The 27105-nt window shown below is 35.2% G+C and overlaps 1 protein-coding gene across 4 annotated transcripts in view; it reads left to right on the top strand.

Moving 5' to 3' along the window:
* Nucleotides 1-27105, top strand: part of KCNQ5 (potassium voltage-gated channel subfamily Q member 5) — a 519052-nt gene that overhangs the window by 403958 nt on the left and 87989 nt on the right. For all 4 annotated transcript variants that reach the window (XM_079146517.1, XM_079146514.1, XM_079146515.1 and 1 more), the window contains exons 4-5: nucleotides 22954-23129; nucleotides 23391-23516. In XM_079146517.1, coding sequence (XP_079002643.1) covers nucleotides 22954-23129; nucleotides 23391-23516 — 302 coding nt within the window. The remainder of the gene's footprint in view (nucleotides 1-22953; nucleotides 23130-23390; nucleotides 23517-27105) is intronic.

Here is a 27105-nt window from a genome sequence, read left to right as displayed (position 1 = left end):
ATTTACTTAGTATGATAGTCTCCAGTTCTATCCATTTACCAGCAAATGCCATTATTTCATTCTTTTTTATGGCTAATTAATATTCCATCATAGTGATTTCATCTAATTAAAAGGAAACTTTAGCTGTTGATGTGTTCAAAAGTTAGATCAGAGGCTCAGAACTGCCACTGACTTGTAAAGATTTGAGACATCGTATTTCCACTTCTCTGCCTTCTCCATCTTCTGTTCTGAGAGATCTGCTCTTCAACTGGGTCATTTTCTACATCCTCTAATCTCTCTTCCCCTTTAGTAAGAACTATATTTTCACAGGTTATTTCCTGCCAGCCATACTCTCTTCTACAACTTCTCTTAACTACTAAGTGTTCAAATTCCTTCTGTGCACATAGACTCCCTCAGAGGATGGACCAGACCATATGAGGACAGTAAAACCTGGTTGATTGACCACAGAACATTAAGCCATTTCACTACCTTTCAGGAACAGTAGCTGCTATGTGCTGGGACTACTATATGCTAGTTACTGCTCTAAGTACTTTATCAATATTATCTTATCTAACACTATATAAGTATCATAATATCTTATTTTATAGATCAGGAAGTAAGGTAGGGCTTGAGAAACTTTCCCAAAGTTAGAAAGGTGAATGGTAGAAGATGGCATGATTTCATTCTATGAAATTTAACCAACTCAGCTATGGAAAAATATTGCCCTTATTGCTTGTTAGCAATTTAAAATTAAATTTAATTGAACTTTGTCCATTACCACCAACTTATAAATATAAAACATGGTACTTTTATGTACTTCAAGATCTTTGAGAAGAAATCAGATTTAACAAAATAACATTAATAGCAATACCAGCCTTATTTATAGCCACTATGTCAACCTAATTATTACTGCTCTCTAAACTGAAGGGGAAATTGGAGAATAAACAGACTTATGTGTCCTACATCAAATTGCATATGCTTTTGAGCAATGTTATCATGAAATTCCCTTGGTATTTTCAAATTGAAAACACGTACAAGGATAAGCAGTGTTACTCCCATAAATACCTTCAGATGTTTAACACTAATAGACTATTGGTAGTTCAGGTAATTGTTTTAAGACATGGTTGACCTTATACACAAACTTGAACTTATAAGGTAGTTTGATTAACTGATATATTTTGACCATACAGAGAGTACTCTTAGAGGAAAATTAATAACTAAAGATTATTTCCCACTCCCTCTATAAACTACATTTTACTAATATTTTGCACTATCACGTTATATTAGAAAATTCATTCACAGAGTACTTATGTGCCAAACACAATCATGGTGCAGAGGATACAAAGAAGAGCTGAATATGGTCCCCACCTGTAAGAGTTCAGTTTCTTGTGTCCTTAATGAAAGGCAAAACCAGAGAGGAGAATGCCAATTATGGAGATACAGAGGATAAGTGATAGATGCTGAAGTAGTGATGGGGGAAAGGCTTTAGAATTTCATGACTAATTGCATAAGACAAAGGAACAAAAGACAACTCTCAATTTTTGACCTCGATCATAAAAAAAAAAAAAATTTACACAATTTCTACTATGTGCACACATGGTTCTGGATGCTGGGGATGAAACAGTGAGTAGAGGTAACCCTACCTTAGAGTGGGTGTTCCAACAAAGTCTTTCTAAGAAGTGGATGCTTAATTAACCTCAATCTTAAAAGGGAGCCAGCTATGAAAATATTTAGGCACATATATTTCCAGGACAAGAAAGAATAATTGCCAAAATCCTTAAAACCTGATAACCTTGGTTTGTACACAGAGGAACTCAGTGAGAAGCGGGGAGAATATTATGAAGAGAGAGGAGACAGGCTGAGGTCCTGCCCTAAGGGTCATATCCACCAAGATGCAAGACAGCTTCTGGAGACCCATCACCATGCGAAGCTCCAGGAGGTTGCTGCCAAGCCTAGTATGAATATGTGGTTTAAAAACAAGAATATATATTTAGGCAACAAAAAGCATGCCTGCTTGTACTTCCTATTGGCAATATACAATGCATTACCCATTCTGAGGAATAGAAGCATAAGTTATAAGGGAATAATAATTCTGAATTTTCCATGTATCTCTATTTCTGCCCTTAGAAACACGAATTTTCAAATTTAAAAATAAAATGTGTTATTTCCTATGAGCTACTGGAATTATAATGTGATAGAAACTTTTTTACAGCCCCATTGGTTAACCATCATCAGAAAACAATTCCTGAGAGCCTTCTTACCAAAATACTGTTTCAGATTCTTATTAGTTATAATGATTGCAATACAGATTTATTTCATTAAAGATTATTTATTTCCTTTGAGAAATTGTCCCTTTTTGCCTTGAGATGTTGTCTGAAAACTTATGATCAATAAGAAGCATTAAACTGTCACTATGGGGTAAATTTTCAAAGTGGTGCTTGGAATTTGCCAGTATGAGTCCCATTAACTTCAGTGAAAGTCCCACAGTTAAACTGCGGCATGAGGCTTTGAAAATGTTCTATAATATGTCTTTGCGATGTTTTTTTTTTTCTTTAATAAACATCACAGTGCACAGCTGATTGCAGTATTTAAGAACGTGGATAATGTACTGTGCAGTAGGAGGCTTTTAAAATTAGATTTTAAAGCTTCATTTCTATTAAGAGTCACAACAACAATATAAATACATCTTTAATTCTTCAAAGAGTACCTTTCTATAAAGGAATTTGGAGCTCAATTAGAAAATGGAGCTCATAAAGCAGAACTATGCCCCTCTGAGACATTGTTTATCTCACTCTATAGATGGAAAAATTGAGGCACCATGAAGTGGGTGCTTTGTCCTCAGCTATAAGCAGCAGTGAAGCTAGGAATAGAAGGCTGGCCTCTCAGAGCTCACTGCTCTGAAGCACTGCCTCTTGTTAGAGTCAAATTTAATTACAGTGTAATCCGTTTAATCTACACATGGAAGAATAATGAGGGAGCAGGAAAAATGAATGTATTAACAGATTAGTGTTACATTGAATGCAGCTTTCTTTTTAGTATCCAGATTTTCAGCATTTTCTAGAAAATGTTCAATGCCATGAAAGAGGTTATCCTAATTCCGCTGGCCAGAATTGGTAAAGAACTTCTTGATTTTCCTCACTTTGAAGCATAAGTAAATGTTTCACTTGAAAATGCTGCAGAACCATCTTCTTTGTGAGAAATAAACCTGATTAAAAATAAAAATATCATGGGAGGAAAAGTGCATAATTCCCCTCTACCACCCCTCCTGAGTTAAAAGAAGGAACTACAAAGAGTTAAATGCTCATCTCACAGCTTTTAGGAACAAGATGAGTGTGCCTTTCTTCAATTTTTTGGCTTTTGATCACTTTTCTACTAATTTCCCCATAGCCATGTACATGCCAGTCCATTCAATGTCTATTTCACTATAGTTTAAAAGCCATATTTAAATAAGAAATTTTCCCTTGAAACTGAGCAAAACAGAAGGTCAGGAGTTGAGCTACCTGGTATTACATCAACAGCAGTAAAATTTCATGGTTTAAATTGTAAACCATATTTATAAGTTACCTCACATACTTCTCCTAGCAATTCTATTAAACATGCAAGATATTATGATCCTATTTTATGCCGTAAAATACTAAGACTAGGATTAAGAGCATTGTCAAAGACCACACACTATCTAAGCTGAAGTGCCAGGAAAGAAAAAGAGATTTACTCATGTCATATCTTGATTTCTCCTCATGACACCCATTCTCTCTCTGCACCACCCCTGTGCAGCACAGGAACAAATTAATAAACCATCTGATGAAGTCTGAGTCTTATTCACCAAATCTCACTCCTCCCTCTAGGAGACATTACCTAAATTCTAAAAGTAAATATCAGCATTAAAGTAAAAAAAAAAAAAAAGTGATTCCTTCAGTAGTCTTTTTCCCAAGATCTGGCCTATTTTTTAACGTTTTATTTTGAAATAACTTTAAACTTACTTAGAAGTTATAAAAATAATACAGAGATTACCATGTTCAAGGTAATCTTCATCCAGCTTCCCCATAGATAATATCTCAGAAGCATAGTGCAATTAGCCAAACCAGGAAACTGATGTGAATGCAGACAGTTGACTAAATTACAGACCTTACTTGGATTTCATCAGTTTTGACACACATTCAATATTTACATATGTTCCTATGAAATCTTATCACATGTACAGATTCATTTACCCATCACCACAATCAAGATACAGAACTTTTCCATTGCCCTAAAGAAACTTGGGAAGCTACTCCTAATGTTAGCCTTTTAGAGTCACTCCCTCCCTGGAGTCTTAACCCCTGAGAACCTCTAATCTGTTTCCCAGCACTATAATTTTGTTATGTTTTGAATGTCATGTAAATGTAATCATACAGAAGTAATCTTTTGAAATTGGCTTTTTCACTCAGCATGATGCTCTTGAGATCCATCCAAGTTGTCCTGTGCTTCAGATTTTATTGCTGAATATTTTTCCATGATATGGATGTACCAGAATTTGTTTATCCATTTATCCACTTACCTGCTAAAAGTCATTTGGTTTACTTCTAGATTTGGGGCTAACACAAATAAAGCTTCTCTGAGCACTCATGTACAGGTTTGTTTTGTTTGTTACAGTGCTGGGAAATGAACCCAGGCCTCGTACATGTTAGGCAAGTGCTCTACCACTGAGCTACACCCCCTGCCCTTGTGTTGAGGTTTTTGTATAAACGTTCTTATTTGTCTGGGATAAATACTGGGAAGTGAGTGACATGGTACGTGTTTGTTTAACTTTACCAAAAACTGCCAAACTGTTTTCTAGAATCTGGCCGATCCCTTTTAAACATAGGCTTAGAATATTTGATGGTAGTAAATTATGTCTATGATGATTTAAATGACATTTTTGCAGTGCTGAGGATCAAACCCAGCACCTCAGGCACGCTTGTTACCGAACTACACCTCCAGCCCTTCAATGACATTGTTTATTTTCATAGAAAATATGTTTGTGCTGCTTTTTCTGTTTTTCTATGAAAATTATTTTAATAAGCAAAAGTTGATGAAATTCATATTTCACCATTCGAGTCAAGAAACAAACAAAAATAAAGCCCATTAAAGAGCAGTTCTTCGTGCTTTGATAAATGAATGTAAATTCGATGCTTATGTAGATGAATTGTTGAGAGACCAATTAATGTAAAAAGCCAATACTGTACAAATTCCTGAAGGACCATTGCTTAAATCTGACTTTACTTTGTAGAAAGTCCTTATTCAAGCAAACCTTACTGAGACCAATACTAATTATGCTTGCCTGCTAACGGATACACATAATCACATTTGTTAGCAGGACTCCAACAGAGTAACATGTTGGAAATTGCCACCAAGGCCGGATGGTGCTTTATGGAGAGTTGGACCCAATATTCATAGTTCTCATATGATCAAAAAAGAGATCATTTGTTTTCCTCAATCCAACATATCTAAGAAATCCTCCTATTCTTTTAAAATTAAGAATCCCCTAGTCTTATATCTAAAAGTCTACTTTTCCTCCAAAATTTTCTTTAATATTTTTCAGTGGATCTTCCATCATAATCAACACAAAAGTCTTTTTTTTTTTTTCAAAATTTAATAGTAGCCCTATGCAGCCAAATTTATGAATTTCAACTTCATCCACATTCTGTTTGCAGTAATATTGGAAAAACCAGTCACTCATTTGGAAGCGATTAGATACCTTTCTATCTTATCCTATCCTAAGATAAATTCCAAAAAAAATCAAAGATGCAAATCAAATAAAGCCAAAAAATACGAGGAAGCAGAAATAAGTAAACTCTCTTGTAAACTTGGAACCAGGAACCCTTTTCTAACTACAACTAAAAATACCAAAGAAAACACTGATAAATCAGGTTATCAAATTAAAAAAAAAAAAATACTGCCTGATAAGCAAAACAAAAACAAGGAATGTCAAAAGAACAAGGTGGGAAAATATTTTCAACTCCTACCAGAGACAAAGAACTAATCACCTTAAGATAGAAGGAGTTTTAAACATCAAGGGAAATCCAAAACTCAGTACAAAATAAAAGATGAGAAGTGGAAGTGAACAGAGAATACACATACACACAAAAAGAAACAGTTGCATGGCTCCTAGACATACTCAGTCTCACTCTTAAAAAAAATGCAAATAACATTTTCTTACCTATAAGACTGACAAAACTCCGCAATTTGACCACACAATGTTTTAGTGAAAATGTGTGGAAATAGGCATCCTCTGCTCTTTCTTGTTAAAATTACACAAGTATTTACTCTTTGACCCAGAAATCCCACTTCCTAATAACTCCGTCCATTTATTGTAAATGTTCATCATAGTTGAATAAACCAAGTTTCATCTACACAATGGAACATAAGGAAGAAGATCTTCTTGTAGCTACAGAAGGATCCCAAGACATAAGTAAAGGAAAAGGAAGCCAGATGCAGTGGTGGCATATGCCTGTAACCCTAGCTACTCAGGAGACTGAAAAGGATGATGGCAAGTTTGAGGACAGCCTGGGCAACTTAGGGAGAACGTGTGTCAAAAAAAAAAAATTTAACAGGGCTGGGATGTAGCTCAGTGGTAGAGCACCCCTGGGTTCAACCCCAGTACTGCAATTACTATTATTGTTATAATAGTATTATTATTATTATTATTATTATTATTATATTATTATTTGTTTTAGTCAGTTTTTTTGTTTTTTGGGTTTTGTTGTTGTTGTTGTTCTTTGTTTTGTTTTGCTGCTGTGACTAAATGATCTGACCAGCACAATTATAGAGGAGGAAAGGTTTATTTGAGGGCTCACAGTTTCACAAGTCTTGGTCCATAGAAGGCTGGCTTCATTTTGGGACTTGAGGTAAGGCTGGATGTCATGGCAGAAGAGTGTGGCAGAGGAAAGCAGCTCACATCATCAGGAAGCAGAGAGAGAGAGTCTCCACCCTCCAGATAAAAAATATATACCCCAAAACCACCTCCCAATTCCAATCTCTGCCAGCCACACCCTACCACTTTAATTAATCCTGTCAGGGATTAATTCAATGATTGGGTTAAAACTCTTACAACCCAGTCATTTCTCCTCTGAACCTTCCTGCATTGTCTCACATGTGAGGTTTTGGGGAGACACCTTCCATCCAAACCATAACATTATATTATAGGAATGGTGTGTATTGTACCTAAAAGATGTTGGGTTACTTAGAGGATTTTTGAAGTTTTGTTTTTGACTGGTTGTTAATTAGAGCTTGACCCACATTTCTCCTAGGAGGACTTCCCTGGCCCTTGACTCTAACTGCCCTTGGAGTGTGTTCCTGGAATTTCTCCTGTCATAACACTTGTCATAAACCATGACTGTGGTTGCACATTTTGGTGTCTTCTCTGCCACCTGACCTATCACCCTGTGTAGACGGAGAGCATCTCTCTTGTGCACACCCTCCGTCCCTTCTCCAAACACTTTTCCATTGTGTATGCTCAGGTCCTAGCAGTTTCTACCACATGAACGTGTAGTGGGTGAACTGGAATATTAGAAAATTGTCAGCTACTAGGCACTCACTTGAAGAACCTCTCCCCCCACCCACCATCGCAACCCCCAGAAGCACAGTGTGGAAAGGACAGTCAGCAAGAGCCAATGAAGGAACAGCTGGTGGCAGCTTTCCAAGCAGTGCAAGGCGAAAAACAGCACCTTCACTTCGCCTCAGTCATCAGGAGTTTTCAGGCAAATAATGTTTGCCTCCTTTTTTGTAATCTAATTGCTTCAACTCTCTAATTTGGTCTTGTGAATGTGATTTTTTAAATAAAGTGTTTATTTGGCACTTTCAGACTCTTGCAATAGGCTCTCTGCTTATACAGTCTTTTTCTCATTTTATTTTTCACTTCTGTCTTTTGCAAAATGCTTTAAATATTTGATTTTAGCCCCTACTACAGACTCCAAATCTGCACTTGAAATTTGGAGATCAAAGTACTGTAGCTAATCCTTAGGACATTTGCCATCTTGTGACTTAAGAATCCACTTCTTATCAAGTTTCTGTGGTTTTCTGGAGTGTTTACCAATCATAATGTTAAAATGTGCACATCTGAAACTATTTTTGAATTACGTTTTCTTTCTACTTTTCCATATTTAGTTATTGGGAAAATGTCCAGCTCCTGAGTGGTACTGAACTCCGTTAGGCCATCTCCAGTCTTCTTATAAAGGATTCTTAGGTTTATTATCACATGTTTCCAATAAACCTTGTTTTTTGTTCTCCTTTAAACAGAGTGTGTCTTATTCTAAAAGCTCACAATGGTAGGAAAGGAATTGATAATGAAAAATGTGTCCAAAGGAGGATTTTTCCTCGTAGCTTTAGGATTTCTTAATGACAGTATATTTCAGTCTTGAGCTATTGCTTCAGGGGTTGGCTACCAGGAATTCTAACACTGTTTCTGGAAGCAACTTTCTGCATTATCTTGTAAAGCCTCTCTGAGACAGTTTCTTTCCTTTTAAGCACAGATAAGAACAGTAGTACCCTTGTAGGTTTCATAAACAGTAGTGCATGAAAGCAATTATGAAATTAGAAAGTTCTAAAAACTGTCCTTCAGTGTCAAAGATGGAAAATCTTGGCAAGGATTTTATAAATAAAGATGGAACATTAATGTATAATTAACCATGATCTATTTGGTTAATAATCACATTAAAAATAAGTAGATATAACCTATCTGTTGCCAAATGGCAGCAAGTAGGATTTTCAAAATTATAAGGAGTGCCAAGTATTTATCTGTTGCTTGTATTTACTCAAATTAACTTCTTTTAAAGCACTATCTTTTCATTCTTCACAGAAGGAAGAATCCATTTTCACACCCCAGTGTTTATCCCAAAGGATTAGCCGAGTGCCTAAACTGTATCTATTTCTTATTTCTAAAAATAAGAAATGTGCATTGGAAAAGATTAAGAGAGCCAGGTGAACCAGGTAATTCTCAATTTCCCCAGATTATGCTTAGAAATAAATTCCCATCCATACATTCCCTTCACTTAGAGGCGTTTGAGCTCAAGTGGCCCCTCCATTGCAAGACCCTAATAGCAGCTCATCAAAGAATTTCCTGAAGATATTCTTTCAAAAACTTTTAATGGTAGGTGATGATTAATCATAACCTGCATGTCACCTGAAAGTAAGTGTCAAGTTTCTCAAAGAAATATTACATATCCCAACACTACTAAACACGACTGGCCACCAAGATGCAGAGTCACTAATTATTCAACTGCTGAGTGCAAGTGCAAAACGGGAGAATTAAAAGTGAGGAATTTGTGTTTTACTGTAAATTTAAACCCTTTGTGATATTGTTTGCCTGTTGGTGTAGACACATTCAGGTTATGACCCTGAGAATGAGATAGCCAAGCATTGAATTTCATCATACACTGTTAGGGGATTTCCAGTAGAAGTTTCGACTTTGATCATTCACTGGTAGCAATCCAAATCTTTTTTTAACTCTGTAGTCAAATACTAGTTGAGGGCTCTACTTAGGAATCAAAACTGACTATAGTTTTGTCATTTGGTATGTATGAAAGTAAATACTAAGAGAAAATTTTAAACACCTGGACACTGAAGGAGGACATTGAAGTACAAAGTTGCTGCTTCTGAAAGCCTGTCTTGTACTTTCTGTATAAAAGAATGTAATGTACAGCTGCCATGTCATTGTCCTAAACCATGTTTCAAATCATTGAGAAGTGTACATGACTTCTCATCCCTTCGATTTATTGAGGACTGATGGAATTACACCCAGGTAATTTGCTCAGGATGCTATATGGTGCTTTAAAGAGAATAAGTTTGCCTCTGACTCACTCACAATGATTCTCAGGGGACAAACATTCTTTCCTGTGTTATAAATACAGAAACACAGCTTCCTTACATCCTCCAGTCTGTAACACACATCTGAAATTAAATGTTTGAATCACACTTGAAGCAATAGTTTCAGTTGATCACTGATATTAGGTGGGATTATTCTGAGCATCAAATATATATATATAGCCTGGCTACATGCAGTGACACACACCTGTAACCCCAGCTACTCAGAAGGCTGAGGCAGGAGGAGCACATGTTCAAGTCCAACCTGGACAACTTAGTTAGACCTGCATCAAAACTAAAACCCTAAAAAGGGGCCATGGGTATAGTGCTGTGGTAGAGCACCCCTGAGTTCAATCCCAGTACTGGGGGCAAAAGAGAGTGGGGTGATAAAAAACCTATTGCCTGAATCTGCTGCCCTGACCTCTCCCCTGAACTGCAACCTCAGGCACCATCTACCAGATGTCTAGTAGGCATCTCAATGCTGAAACATACTGATAATTTTGCCCCTGGAACAGCAGTCCTTTCTTACCTCTCTACCCACAGAATTTCTCCATCTCGGAAAACAGCACTTTGTTCATAGGTTGTTCAGACCCCAAACCCCAAAGTCAACCTTAGATTCCCTTCTTAGTTTCACATCTCACAATCAGTCCTTCCAAAAATCTTGACCTCTCCATCTTCATTTCATGTCCTAAATCCAACCACCCACTTTCTCCTGACTTTTGTAAAGCTGCTTTCACCCTCTGACCAGACAACAGCAAGTGGCTTCTTAACTGACTTTTTGGCTCCCTCTCTGGCATCCAGCCCCTTCCTGATCTGTTTCCATAAGGCAACCAACATGATCTTGTACAATACAAATCTGAGAGGGTCAAGATTAGGAGCAGATGAAATGCCTGACTCCTGCTATACATACCCAGACACAGCTACTCCTTCTGTATGTCCTCAGCTAACAGTGTCCTGAGTAGAAATGAATGTACTTGGGAGCCATCATGAGCTCCTAATGATGGAACCTGCTGATTGAGAATCAACATATTATCCACTTGAGATGGGTATGGTCTTGGCAAGACCCAAAATCTGTAAATGATTTGAAACATGAAGGAGTGTTTTCTACCTTTACAGTTTCACAAATTTCATCATTTTGAATGATTAACTCCTAAAGGAGAATCAGGTGACATACTCTAAAGTCAAACATACAGGATGAGAAGTTATTTTCAAGAGCCTTAGGAAATGTCAAGGTCAAGGTTTATGTATTAATGTTTCTATCTCTTACTATAAAATTAAGTGTTAAGGTCTATGTTTTAGAAGATAATATGTGTCTTAAATTTTAAGTACACACTAATGATTTAATTTGTGACTAGTAAAGCTGACTTTATTTCTAATGCTTTGTATGCTTATTTTTCAAAAGCTAAAACATCCCCATGATTCAAAATACAAATCTGATTCTGACTTTACCCGGAAACGGTCCGTGACTGCTATCACACTTACAAGGACATCTAGCTGAGTAGAATGGCACATGTATATAATCCCAGCTATTCTGGAGCCTGAGGCAGGAGGGTCATGAATTTGAAGCCAACTTGGACAAAATAGTAAAACCCTGTCTCAAAAAGAAAGCAAGAAAAGGTACATCTAAAGCTGTTACCAAAATCTCCATGATCTGACCCACTCTTCCCCTTCCTCACTCCACTCAAGCTCACTTGATCTTTCCTCTTCTTAAACACACAGATGGTGCGTCTGCCTCAAAGTCTTTGAATTTTTTGCCTGGAACCATTTTCCCTTTAGATGTGGTCACAGCCACCCCTTTACTTCATTAGATCTCAGCTCAAATGTCATCTCTTTTGAAATGTTTTCTCTGACCATTCCAACTCAGAGAGATCCACTTGCTTCCTTCATTCTTCATTGTATTTCTCCAGGGCCCTTGTTACTACTCAATATATTAGTTCAACATCATCCTTGCCCTTCAGAACATAAGTTTCAGGAAGGCAGAAAACTTTTCTCTTTATTCATTGCCCTCCTCCAGGTGCTTGGCTCTCAGCAGACATGCAACAGAAACTTTTTTTGAATGAACTAATGACTGAATGAATTAATGAATGAATGAATTGTCTTACCATTTATTTGAGAAAAATTATTTACAAAACACTCTTGCTGATGCTTTATCATTCAACTAGTGTCAAAAATAAGGAATATACACTTAGAATTCTAGAAATTCATATTTAGAAAGGATCCTTGCCACTTTCCAGTTCATTCCATCTCATTTTAAAGTATGAAAACAACCCTGAGAGATTAGCAGTGGCGAACCTAGACAATGGTGGAACTGATAGCTAAACCACACATGGGTTAATATTCTTTATGCTTCCATACTTGACATCTCTGTTTCTTTCAGGGGGTTAGAATCATTTATACATAGGCAAATATAATAGGACCACAAATTTTCAATTCCTCCTTACCCTGCTGCTCTGTTGGTAGTATAACATCTGCCACATGATACCCAGGGGACATGACAAAACTAAATTCTTGCAGAAGTGGTCCCACATAGGCGAGACAGATTAACCATTCTGATGTCCCATTGGGACAACCTAAAATATAAAAATGTGTTAATTATAAATTTTTTACTAATTTTTATTTGAGTAATAACCATTTGTAAGTAATCACATTCTCTATTAACACTTCACCTCTTGGAGGCTGGCCTACATGCTTATTAGCTGGTCATTATCTTAGGTGAAATTTACCAAAAGAGAATGAAATGCAAGTACTCTGGAATCAGACAACTATGAGTTTTGTTCTTGACTCCTTTTTCTAGCTAAATGACTTCGGATAAGATTCTTGAACTTTCTTAGTATCAATTTTCAGATGTATAAAAGTGTAGGGAGAGGTAGATACAAATATGGATAATTTTTTTTTTAATTGAGAAGTTCACATGATGCCAGGCACACTAAAGCAGACTAAGGACTTCATGTGTATTATCTCATTTAATCCTCACCATAGCCCTATAAGAAGAATGGTTCTACTCTCTATTTATAGGTGAGAACTCCAAGGCTCAGCAAGATTTATAGACCTAAGATCAAACAATTAGCAAAGGAGAGAACTAGGAAATCCTGTGCTGTCTCACATGAACTCCACAATCATAACCTCTCTGCCTCCTTGAAGGGCAATTATGGAGAAGTAATGAAATAGAGTCTGTGTACTGAGGACCCTTGAGGCCTCCCATATCAGAAGTACTCAAAAAGTGTTGCCTATTTCCCTTCTCACTCCCCACAACTGACTAACTAAATTACCTTGGCCAATGCTAACCTTCAGAACCACAGCTTCTCATTTAAAGAAATAATAGTTCTCCCTTTTCTCATTACAAAGTAGTACAAACTTGCTGTTGATAATTTTGGGCAAAAGACATACATGTAAAAAAAAAACTAAATTTTACATCATCCCACCACCCAGAGATAATCACCATTAACATGAAAAAATGTGTACTTACAGCATTCATTCTTATATGTACTATAAGAATATGTAATTCATTTTAGGGGTAAAATTGAAATCATCCTATGCATCCTGTTGTATAATCAATTCTCTTAAACAGTGACTTATTGGAAACATTTCATCTCATCAATATTCTTATAAACCATGATGTTTTGTCATAGTAATAATAAGTTAGCAAAAATTTATGTGTTAGCACGTTTAATTCTCAAAACAGCATAGTTACTTTTATTTACCCTTGTTTTACAGAAAAAGTAAGCCAGAGAGATTCAGTTAACTCAAGTGCCCAGCTAATAAGAGGGTTAGAATTCAGGCAGAACTCTACAGTCCTTGCTCTGAAAAAGAAAAACCATATTGTTTTCCATTCATACACTTTTATTGGAAATTTAAGTTGGTTCTAATTATTATATTATTAATAATAGTGTAATAAAGCATGCTGATGCATACCTTTATTTGGCATCTACAAATTTTCATTAGAATAAATTCCTAGAATTAAAATTACCAAAATAATACATATCCACATTAATACCTTTGGCAAATAATGCCAAGTTGTTCCCACACACACCAAAAGGAAAAGAAAAAAGAAAGAAGAAAAAAGACACTTTATCATTATAGAAAATCTTCATGAAAGAACTTTCTATTCTCCTCCTTTCCGATATTAACATGATTTTAAAGTTTGTTAGCTTGATAGAGTAAAATGGTAACTTATTACTACTTTAAATTTCAAAACTAGAAACTATAAACTTCTATATATTTATTGGCCACTTTTACTTCTTCCTAAGATAAATTTGTGTTTATGCCTTCTATACAATTTTCTTCTACCATGTTTTCTTATCACCTTTTTCATATATTAACACTTTATCTGTTATCATATATATTAAAAATTTTTCCAAGTTTATTTTTTGTATCTCAGTCTGTGTTGGTTTTTATAACACAGAGAATTTTTAATTTTTCCATATTTGTGGCTTAGATTCACAACCGCAAAATGCAAAAAAAAATTATATTATGGTTTTTTACTTATTACTATAACAAAACAAGTCATCAAATAATTCCATTTGAGATGTTCTGAACAACTGTAGTATAATAATTACTAAGTTAGGCAGTGATGGTACAAGAAAATTAATAAAGCACTTCTTCATGCTGTCAGTTTCTTATGGTCTACTATAAAAGACACCAGAAATGAATAGACTACTACAACAACAGTGAGCAGTGTTACAACTAAAGGGTACCTCGGAACTCTGGGCACTAGTGATGTGAAAACAGGTTTCTTCAATGAGTTGTGTTGAGTTCCAGAAGCAAATACAAGTTAACCAGACAGCAAAGGGAAGCACTTTCTAGGCAGAGCAATAGCATTTTGTAGACTTTGAATGACAGCAGAATTTGACTTGGTTCTAGGTATTGGAACTTTGGGGTTTTTTTAATGAGAGAAATCTCTCTGATAAACAATCAATTCTCCACATAGTGGTATTATAGAAACATTATATAGTGACCATTTTAACATTTTAATCTGCAGTAGAATACAAAATGGTTTTAAAAAGGGAAGACAGAAGATGAAGACCAGGTTAGAAATTGTAGAAATGGCCAGGAAAGATGTAACATAGCCTGAACTAGAGAGAAGACAGATGATTTCTAAATAACATGAAATCCAGGAATCTGTTAAAAAAAAGGGGGGGGGCATAAGGGGAATAGTTTTGCCTATCTAATTTTGCCTATCAAATTGGTAAATGCTAAAGGTTTATAATGTCCTGGGTGATACATGAAAATTCTTGGAACATGCTAAACAGCAAATTTTAGCTACTACTACTACTACCGTTTCTAGCATGAGCATTCCTTTTCATTATCAAGGAAAAAGAGAAGTATTTTCATACATGGTTTGTGAGAATTAATGCAGTTTTTTGAGGGCATTTTGATATCTGTCACAATTCTGAATGTACCAACAATTCCATCTCCAGGAATTTATCCTTCTAAAAAATGCACAGCCCTATTCATTTTAGCATCATTTTAATAGCAAAATTCATGGTAGACTAAAAGTTCATTAATAGCAAGTTGGTTGGTTAAGTACATACACTTCCCATCTTATACCTATTTGTAGTGTTTCTATATTTTGTAACAACTATTACTTTCATAGCATACATTTCATTGAAATTATTCAAAGTTTATCTAACTGAGAGGCCACTAAAAATAGCTCAATGAACTGGAACATAAAGAAAGTGTGAGAAGAGCTATAGTTTGGGGAAACATTATATTTATTGCACTTATGATTTTCCAAGGAAGAACAGAATAAAATGAATCTAAATTGCAAGAAGGACAAAGGGAAATGAAGGGAAGGGGAGAAGGAATAGGAATAGGAAAGCAGTAGAATGAATGGGACATAGCTTTCCTATGTTCATATCTGAATACATGACCAGTGAAATTCCACATCATGTACAACCACAAAAAATGGGAAGTTATACTCCATGTATGTATAATATGTCAGAATACACTATACTGCCATATATATCTAAAAAGAACAAATAAAAAATAATTGTTTTAAAAGTGCAAGAGAGAAATTCGAGAAAATTTTCTGAGACTCTAGAATAAATCACACAAAAAAAATTTGAAAACACTGACACATGATAGTTTCTAGGAATCAAGGCATATCTTCTTTGTAGTTGACCTCTAGAAAATTTATCTGCCCTTACTAACTACTAGTTTAAAAGTGGTCAATCAAGCTTTTTACAATCCTTGTGATTTAGTTCTTTCCACTGTCATTTAATTCCACTGGATGCCTTATGTAGTATAATTGTGGCAGTGAAACAGAGTCTTTCAAGTTCAGGTGTACAACCAGCCTTGCTTTAACCCAATCCTTAGGTTCACAATAGGTGGATTTTGCTATGAATTTGCCTTATAACAAGAGATTTTTGGTATTTCAGCAACTAATACTTTTAGATACGGTCCATGGTGATCAAAACCATTCAAATTGGTTTTGCTGACTAAATAATACTCAAACAAAGTTCCAGTGAAGTCTAATAATAAGCTCTTTCAAAATCCCTGTGTCTTAAATATCATTACAGTGTTTATTTCATTCAAATCTTTGCAGTCTCCTCAAATCTTAAAAATTCATCCAGAAATCATTCTAAGTGATTCAGTAAGTTTGTGAGTCTACTTCTTAATACCTTACAAGACTGTATTTCACATTTCCTCTGGGCTGCTTAAAATCAATAACTGTTTCTTCACTATTTCTCAACTTGTTCACTACTGTCTCCTTTGGAAGAGGCAGACTTTAGGGCTCAAGGTTTGCATGGATTTTTATGCAATTTAGTGCTCCTACTTATTTATTAGCAGTTCTATTTCTTTCTCTGGCCCCATTTTCTCTTGATACATCTATAAAAGTACCATCTGTTCTTAGCATCGTTTTATTTCTGCTTTATTCTCCCTGCACTCTCTCTTCCCTGAATGCTTTATGTGATAACAATTTATTCTTGATTTGTTTTCCACCTGCTTTCACAGCCTCCTCTTTTCTCTTCCCCCAATTCATCCTGCCCTGGATTCTCTTTATCCACATAGTGGAACAGTATAACTCTTAAAAGCACAGCTTTGGAGTCAGGTAAGGGCCAGCCTGATGGCTTATGGATGCTGGGCCTTGATTTTTTGACCACTGCAAGCCTCACTTTCTCCATTTGTGAGAAGGATATAGGTTTTTTGTAAGTCTATTTTGTTTATTTTTTTTTTTTTTTTATGTGGTGCTGAGGACTGAAACCAGTGCTTCACACATGCTAGGCAAGCGCTCTACCATTGAGTTACAACCCCAGCCCCAGAAGGATATAATCTTAATACTATCTGCAACATACAGTTGTCCGAAGGATTAAATGAAATACCGTATATCAGGGTTTCTCAGCCTTGATAGTAGTTACATCTGTAGCTGAGTCATTCTTTGTTCTGGGGATGGTTCTAGGCATTCTAGGTTATTCGGCAATAACACTTGCCACTGACCACTAAATACCAGTAGCAACTCCCCCTCCACTTAGAGCAACCTAATGTGTCTTCAGACTGCCACATGACCCTGGAAGGCAAAATTGTACCTCTCCAGAACCACTGAAGTACATAAACATTTAATATGTTACCTGGTACATAGCAGGGACTTGATGAATGGTCAGATAGATGAATGATCATTTTAAACATGAGTCTAATATAATGGTTGCCACTCTGTTAACTACTTACTACATAAATAGATAAACAAATGAACTGGAAGCCATTCAGAGAAGCTGAGAGCTTTCTAATAGAAGTTGTGTACTACAAAAAGCATCGACTAGTAGATGAGCTGCAAGGGCTGTCTATAGTTTATGCCATATACTAAAATGTAATAGCCTCACAAAACACAAGGCTCCTACATTTAAAAAATATTTTAGATGATTAACTATTTTCACATCGTAACCTACTCTCCCAATTCAATATATATGTACTCTATATATTAATGAATAATAACCATAACTTACATTTCAGTAAAATTTAGTACTATTTAGTACATTTATTTTAGGTTGATACCCCAGTTATTAAACCATAGATGTAGTAAGAGAACAAAGCTCAAGCTATCTAAACTCATTCTATGACTTTCACATTGCAGGGAGTATTCTAGGTCCTTGGGATCCAAGTGTTTAGTGATTCATACCTGTATTATTTAAAGTATCAGACCACAAAATCAATAAATATATAAACACAAAAGTAAAGGTTACTCATAGTTTTTAAAATATTAGCCTAGGAAATACTCTAGGTGTTACTGATAGCAAACCTTCAGTAGACGACTGGAACCAACTGGAAACATTTTTGCACCTGCATCCACTACTTGCCATTTGGGTGCTCATCTATGATTTTCATTTTACTGAACTCTGACTTTTTTCTCTGATCTGAATTACAATGAGGGTATTAAATCAAATCCGTTGTTACCTCTGCATATGCTGTGACTTCAGATATTTAGACTATGAATCACTACAGAAATAACTTCTTAAATTGTCTCTAACATTGTTCTTTTACTTTATATAGTTTTTCTCTAATGAATTAACTTCATAGCACTCTTCTCTTGCATCTATCACATAAAGTTTATTTTAAAATAATAATACAATATATGTTTTGTATGCCTCTTTTTTTTTTAATCTACACAGTGGACCTATAGAATGCTTAACTCACTAGGTTTTTATAAGGATTAAGAAAGATAATGTCTTAGAACTGTAGAAAAATGCCAGGCACAATAGTAATTTTTCAGTGCTACATTTTCTGCACCTCTATTAGCTATTTACTTATTTCTACTGTTCCAAATATTTTGATATTGTAAATGAAGTATTTTAATTCTTTCTCTCCTTTGTATGATTGGGAGGCTGAAATATTACAATAAAATTTTAGATTTTATATGTGTGTGTGTGTACACATATATACTGATACACACACACACACACACACACACACACACACACACACACACACATATATATCCAGCAGGCCATATAAAAAACCCTTTTTTGTATGCAAGTCACTAGTCTCAGGAATAAATTCCTCCAAATGATGAAAACCATGAGTTGATTTACACAGAACTCTTTAACTTTGTTTCTAATTTCCAAAGATATATTCATTGTTATGAAATTCTAACACTACAGAAATTAATAATGTGGAAAGCGAAAAGTCCTTTTTTCTACATATCACCCTAACCCTCTACCCCTACAGATAATGAATGGTAATAATCTGTATATACTCTCATTTGTTTTTCCTAGTCATATACTAATACAAATGTTTTAATAAGATCACATCATATATTCTGTTTTGCAACTGGCTTTTTCAAATGTTTTATTAATGCATCATAGTTATACATGATAGGAGAGTTCATTTTGACATATTCATGCATGCATAGAATATAATTTGCTACATCTCAGTCCCTCGTACTTCCTCTTTCCCTGCCCTCCTCCCTCTCCCTGTTCCCCTTCCTCTATATTACTGGTATCCTACTTAGTTACAGTTTTTTTTTAATTAGTGCTTTATAGATATACATAAAGATAGAATCCACTGTGGTATATTCATTTATGTACCTGTCGTAATTTGGTCAATCTCACTCCATACTTCCTCCCTTTTCCTGCCCTCCTTCCTCCCCTTCAATCCCCTTCCTCTATGTTACTGATCTTCCTTCTGTTTTCATGGGATTAACCACCCTCTTCCCCACCCCTTATTTTCCTCTAGCTCCCTTATATGAGAGAAGACATTTGACTCTTGACTTTTTGAGTCTTGTTTATTTCATTTAGCATGATATTCTCCAGTTCCATCCATTTATTAAATACCATAATTTTATTTGTCTTTTTGGCTGACTAAAACTCCATTGTGTATATATGTTTATCCACTCATCTATTGATGGGTATCAGGGCTGATTCCATAACTTGGCTATTGTGAATTGCACTGCTATAAATACTGATGTGCCTGTAACATTATAAGATGCTGCTTTTAGTTCTTTTGGATAAATAACATGGAGTAGGATAGCTAGGTCATTCCATTCCTAGTCTTTTCAGGACTCTCCCTAATGCTTTAAAGTGTTTGTACTGATTTGTCAACCCACCAATAGTGCATGAATACACCTTTTCCCTGCCTCCTCCCCAGCATTTCTTATTATTTATATTCTTGATGACTGTCATTGTAACTAGAGTTAGAGAAATCTCAGTGTAGTTTTTTATTTGCTTTCCCTGATTGCTAGAGATGTTGAACATTTTTTCCAAATATTTGTTGGTTGTTTTCCATCTTTTGAAAAATATCTGTTGACTTCTTTTGCCCATTTATTGATTGGGTTATTTAAGGCATTTTGGTGTTATGTTTCTTGAGCTTTTTATATATTCTGAATATTAATCCCTTGTCTGAGGAGTTAGCTGGCCAAGATGTTCTTCTATTCTGTAGGCTCTCTCTTAATACTCCTTTGCTGTGTAGAAGTTTTTTGATTTAATGCCATTCCACATTTTAATCCTTGGTTTATTTCTTGAACTTTAAGAAAAAAGTCGGTGACTACACCAGTATGTTGGACTGTTGAACCTGTTTCCTTCTAGCAGTTGCAGTGTTTCTGGTCTAATTCCTAGGTCTTTGATCACTTTGACTTGACCTTTTTGCAGGGTGAGAACTAGGGATCTAGTTTCATTCTTCTGCATGTGAATATCCAGTTTTCTTAGCACCATTTACTAAAAAGGCCATCTTTACTTCAACATATGGTTTTGGCACCTTGTCAAGTAAGACAAGACTTTAACTATGTGGATTTTTCTCTGTGTCTTTTATTCTATTAGCCTTCATAACTGCTTTGAGGCCAATACCATAATGTTTTTATTACTATAACTCCTTAGAATAATTTGAGATAAAGTATTGTGATGCCTCTTGCATTGCTCTTCTTGCTCAGTACCATTTAGCTATTTTGGATCTTTTATCCTTCCAAATGAATTTTAGAATTGTTTTTTTCTGGTTCTATGAAAAATGTCATTAGTATTTTGATGGGATTGAATCTGTATATTGCTTTTGGTAGTATGGCCATTTTGACAATATTAATTCTGCTTATCCATAACTATGGGAGATCTTTCCATTTTCTTAGGTCTACTTCAATTTATTTCTTCATGTTCTATGGTTTTCACTATAGTGGTCTTCCAACTCCTTGGTTAGATTCCCAAGTTTGTTTGTTTGTTTGTTGAGATTATTGTGAACAGGAATAATTTTCCTGATTTCTTTCTCAGCAGATTGATTATTGAAGTATAGGAAAGCTGTTGATTTTTTTTTTATGTTGATCTTGTTTTTTTAATCAGCTTTTGCATCACTGTGACCAAAAGAATGACAAGAATAATGTAGAGGAGGAAGGAAATTTTTGTTTTGGCCCATGGTCAGAGGTTCAATCCACAGATGTTTAACTCCATTTTTCTGGACCTAAAATGAGGCAGAACATCATAGAAGAAGGGCATGGCAGAGGAAAGCAGCTCAGAACATGGCAACCAGGAAGTGGAAAGAGGGCTCTGCTCACCAAGGGCAAAATATAAACCCCAAAGTCAAACCGCCCAGTGATCCACCTCCTCCAGCCCCACCCTATCTGCCCACAGTTACCACCCAGTCAATCCATATCATTTGATTAATCCAATTATTAGATTATGCCTCTCATAATTTAATCATTTCACCTCTGAAAATTCTTGTTTCACACGAGCTTTTGGGAGACTTTGCATATCTAACCCATATCTTGTAACTTTGCAGAATTTGCTCATCAGTTCTAGAAGTCTTCTGTTGTAGGTTTTTTGGGTCATCTACATACAAGATCATGTCATTAGCAAAGAAAAAGGACTTTTATTCTTTTAAAATGTATTCTCCATGTCTGTATCAACCCATTTAGTTCCTTCTTATTTCCAACAGTTGCCTAGAGCAGGAACTCAAGGATGCCTTTGGGACTCTCTGGTATCTACCCACAATATTATGTAGTTTAGATCTGACTGGGAAAGCCCTTTGATGCATGCACTGTCAATCACAGACCCTCTTCCTCCATGCATTGGCCCAAAAAGGGGCACCCACAGAGTGATTCAGAAGATCTTGGCAATTGGCACCAAGAGACCAGATGTTTCTGAGTGCAGGTAGAAGGATGAGCTGAATGAATTATACATGTTCAGACAAGAGCCAATCCTGAGAATCATGAAAACATGACAAATGCAACACCCTTGAAGTGGAACTCTTTCTTTGGAGAGTGGAAGTGCAGTCATGCACAACCCTCTTGAAACAGGAAAGAAATTTTATTTGAAGATGTTAAGGTCAAGCTAAGGAATTAAAATAGCTGCAGGAGGTCATTCATCCCCACTTCATTTTACCACTTCAAAACCTATTTCACATCACTCAGGTATTTACTCAGGGAGTGATTAAGTCCTCTTTTATATTTTCTATGCTTTCATTAGCTGTTCTTTGTCTCTTTTTTGCTTACAAAAGGGCCGATATCTTTAAGCCAAAAGTCAACATGTCAAATATTAAACATCCATTCTCATGCAATGCAGTGTTTATAATGATGTACTCTATTGTAACAAATGTGATATTATTCAATTTGTGCATCAGACTTTCATACACTAACAGACTAGGTATAAAGAGTACTGTATTGAGAAAGTCTGAGTATTCAGCTTAGTCTAGACCTTTGTTTAGCAGTATGCAAAACTGCAGACTTCACAACATTAGGAATTTGGGACATAAAAAAGATACAAACTATTTGGCAAAAAAATAAGAGACATTATACCAAGTAAGCAGCATTTTTACACCTGGGTGGGTTGTGATGCCTCTACCACATTAAACAGGGACCTGCATTATTGGGGGCTGATGTAGGAGCTCCTTACTGCAGACAAGAATACTAATAGGTGTGGAAGACTGCCTGGCAGACCCCCAGCTTCTGGAAACACTGAACTTCCTCAAGGTCATTGTCGAGTTCATTAAAGGTTACATAGTATGTAGTTCAAAATTCCATGGGTAAAGCACCAAGTGACCAAAAGTCAGAACATAACATTAGGTAGGTCCTGTTCTCTGCCTTTGCACCCTTCAATTATCAGGGAACCCAAGTAGCTGTAGGCAAAACTAGGGTTCAAGATTTGTTTATTTGTGCTTCAAACAGATCCAAGAGAACCTTTTGGAACTATTGTTTTGAGAAATAAAAATGTCATGCAACTGATGGCTCTCTCAACCTGTTTTTTTCAGATACCATTGTTCTTATTGCTTCAATAGCAGTTGTTTCTGCAAAAACTCAGGGTAACATTTTTGCCACGTCCGCACTCAGAAGTCTCCGTTTCCTACAGATCCTCCGTATGGTGCGCATGGACCGGAGGGGAGGCACTTGGAAATTACTAGGTTCAGTGGTTTATGCACACAGCAAGGTAAGATTTGTTTTCTGAGTTTTAGAACAAAATTTTTGAAACATTTTTATTGATAACTGTAATATTTAATCAACCTATCACAAGCAAACTTAGTCATTTCAGAAGTTAGTTAAAGCAATTTAGGGACATAGTGGGTAGTGGATTATTTAAAGAACATCCTAAATATCCAAGAAATAGTAAAGTGAGTGGAATTATGCATAGATTTTCCCCCTTTTTTCAGTTTTTTGCCTCTAAAAGTTCTTTCATTCCTTTTATATCTAGGAATTAATCACAGCTTGGTACATAGGATTTTTGGTTCTTATATTTTCATCTTTCCTTGTCTATCTGGTGGAAAAGGATGCAAATAAAGAGTTTTCTACGTATGCAGATGCTCTCTGGTGGGGCACAGTAAGTAAAAAAAAAAATCTGTTTTTATTTCTTGGATATCATGAAATGTCTCTTTTGAATATGATGTAATGGCTCCTATGAATGGTTTCAATGAAAATATAAACTTCCAAAAGGGAGGTATGTGAAAATATATATATTACTTATAATTGTCTTGAGAGCTTCCAGGCCTCTGATCCAACAAAGTTCTCTTATAAATTATCATTAATATTTTTCCAGTACTGGGATTGAACCAAAAGGCATACCCAGCCCTACTTTTATTTTTTATTTTGACACAGGGCCTCACTATGTTTCTGAGTCTGGCTTTGAGTTTGTGATCCTCCTGCCTCAGCCTCCCAACTAGCTGGAATCATTAATGCTTCTTGAGGGTTAGATTGTTGCCAAAGTAAAATATATCATTTTTTCAATGGTGATTAAAAATTGATAGTCTTATTTCTGTGTTTTAATCTTAGGGAGCACAGATTTACATTGTCAATTGTTGCATTAATCTTCTACTCATCAAAAAAGGCCCTGGGCTCAAATCTCAGCACCACATATAAATAAATGAATAACATAAAGGTCTATCAATACCAAAAAAAAAATTTTTTTAAGGTTATCAGGAGTTAAAAAAGTAAATGGTTACTGAATGAAAGTTAGAAGCGTAAAATAGAGCACCAGAAAAGAAAGAAAGAAAGAAAAAGAAAAAAAAAAAGAAGCTGAAAATCCACCTGTGAGATCAGCAGTTAACTACAATTGATTTCAAAACTTCAAACTCAAAATCCTACTTTTCCTTTATATTTTTATTGAGAATAATTTTCCAAACAAAGTAAAATCTTGATACAGATAGAAAATAAACAAATGCTAATCATTATATTCAACTCATTTAAAAAATTTTAAGTCATTACAACATTTGTTGTAAGATGTTACAATGAATTCAAATACCAAAGAACAAAGACATCTAAAGATCAGGAAAATTGAAATGATGTACAAATAGAAGCAAACCTGTTTTTTTCTATACTATTGGAAATAAGCCAGTTGAACCTCCACTAGACATAATTTATTTATATGTCTATAGACAAAAATTATTTTGCATTGCTACCTGTTATCTACAACTTACAGAGTTGTAAAATAGCTAAAACCATGAAAGGTGCAGGGCCCCATAAAATCAAATTTTAATAAACTGGATCCAATAACTAAACAACACATAGTTATCCTTTGAAGCAAAAAATTTCCCTACATTATAAAGAATTTATAAAACAATCATTGAACTTGTCCCCTAACAAGAATTTCACAGGATATAGGAGTGCTTTATGCAATATATAAATTACATTTCTTTTTATTTTATTCTTAAGACATTCCAATGGGGAGTTATGTGGAAATATACAGCATTTATAATTTTGTAAAGAATTTCCACTATCTTTGCTCTATCAAAGAAAGGTTCTTTTATAAATCATCAATAACATTTTTTTGAGTGCTAGATTGTTGCAAAATAAAAACATACCACTTTCATAAACAGTGATGGAAACATTTTTTGATTTTTGTTTTGTTTTTTGTGGAGCACAGATTGAAGTTACCAATTGTTCCTTAGGCCACTATCACAGGTTCAACAGCAAAACATAGGACTTCCTGCCTGGAACAAAGAAAATGTATCAGGGCTGAATTAAGCAGAACTTGGCATATTTGTGGGTTGCATAGAAGCAATAAATGAATAAAAATCAAAAATACATTCACCTAAAGATTAGGACTTCTTAAAATTATCTGAGTAAATGTTTACAAGATTGTACCATTGGTAACAAAGTATTCTGTTGCATTAATAATTTGGTTTCCAACTCCTCTTCCCCACCCACAAGCAGTAATAGACATTTTGAAAGGAGAAGAGTGGAAAACCAAAAGAGAGCAGTCATCTGACATTCTTAAAATACTTTTTATATGTAGAGAGCAAATGAAAATCTGTTACTCGTGGTAGGATTAACTGTGTAAACTGAGAAAACAGAGACTTTTCTTGCCTGGGAAGGGAAAGCTGTATCCTCCCAGTTTTTGAAGCAATGGCTTGAATTCAAGCTTAGTTTTTGCTTCTCTTAGATAATTCTAATGTCATTCAACTACAGAAGTATTCATGTGCACCTTTCCCACTTGGTCCAACAAAGGTTCATTTCTAAATCATAAATAATATTTTCTGAGGCCTAGGTTGTTGCATTGGTCTGCAGTTATTGGGGAGTTCAGCCTGGCAGGTCTCTGTGCTTCTTTCCATTAGTCTTCTCTTTCTCCTTATTACTAATAAGAAGTGCTGCACTGTGTATTAAACAGTGTGTGGGAAACTCTTTCTATACCTCTCACTTAGTTACCAACTAGTTTCTTCTGCCAGAGTAACACACATAACAGGTTTGCAAAGGTCATAATGTATGACTTTCAGGGGGAAGCAACATGTTTTCAATGATTTCCATTTTAGCAGTGCTGTTTTGACTGACATTTAACTTATACTTAACAGGTATCTAAATGCCTTAATTTGATTCTGTTTAAAAACTCTAGCTTTGATATGAGAGTAAAAATTTTCTTATATATCAATCTTCTAAGAAAAAAAAAAAAAAACCTTTTTGGTCCACAGCAGGTTTGTTGATACTGACTCATTAATGAAATTTTCTGAAGCCTAAAAAAACATGAGAAGTAAGAAAAAGGACTTATTATTTCTATTCATTATAAGAAGAATATATACTAGGTCATAGTGTTAATTAAAATAAATTTAGACTATTATATCTTATGTTATTTTATGTTAATAAAACATTCATAAAAGATTTGTCTAGATAATTTTTAATTAAAATTAAATTAGATTAGCCAGGTATGGTGACTCACACCTGCAATCCCAGTGACTCAGGAGGCTTAGGTAGAAGGATCACAAGTTCAAAGCCAACCTCAGCCTTGCTTAGCAAGACCTTCAGCAACTTAGTGAGACCCTGTCTCAAAATAAAAAACACAACAAAAAAAGAATTGGGCATGTAATTCAGTAGTAAAGTACTCCTGAGATCATGCTCAATACAAAAAAAAAAAGTCTAGTTTGCATATAATGAGCACCTTAATAACTATAGAAGTATCAAATTAAATAGGAAAATGAAAGAAAACATCCTGAGTTGGAGTATTTCTAAGTACATGGCTTTAGCAAAAAAAAAAAAAAAAAAAAAAAAAAAAAAAAAAAAAACTTTATTAAAAGAGTATAAAGTATCAACATAAAGTACCAAAATGTATTTCATTTTCTACAGATACAGGCTGCCAGTGAATTCCAAGTATTAAATACAAGCTCCTTCCATTAAGATTATGAGAACTGTCCCCAAGACAAATTTTGTGGAGTACTGTGGTGTGACCAGCCCTGCTCACAGCAAATAACAAGAACTTAGATCCTTGAAAACAGCTCCATACTAGAGAATGAAGGCATCTAGTTCAGAGATTAACTTAGGTAACAGGTAAAGAGGCCTGGTACCAAGAACATATAGCAAGTGCCCAAAGATGGCAGCTATTGCTGGTGTAGACATCACTGTTGCGGATGTTCAGTGGAGGGATCTTTACAACCAAAGAGACAAATTAGAACCATGGGTTTCATTGCAGATCCACCATTTAAGCA

This window comes from Sciurus vulgaris, assembly GCF_902686455.1.
Source record: "Sciurus vulgaris genome assembly, chromosome: 7".
NCBI lineage: Eukaryota > Metazoa > Chordata > Mammalia > Rodentia > Sciuridae > Sciurus > Sciurus vulgaris.
The sequence above is the reverse complement of the archived record's forward strand: the minus strand, read 5'-3'. Positions and strand labels throughout refer to the sequence as shown.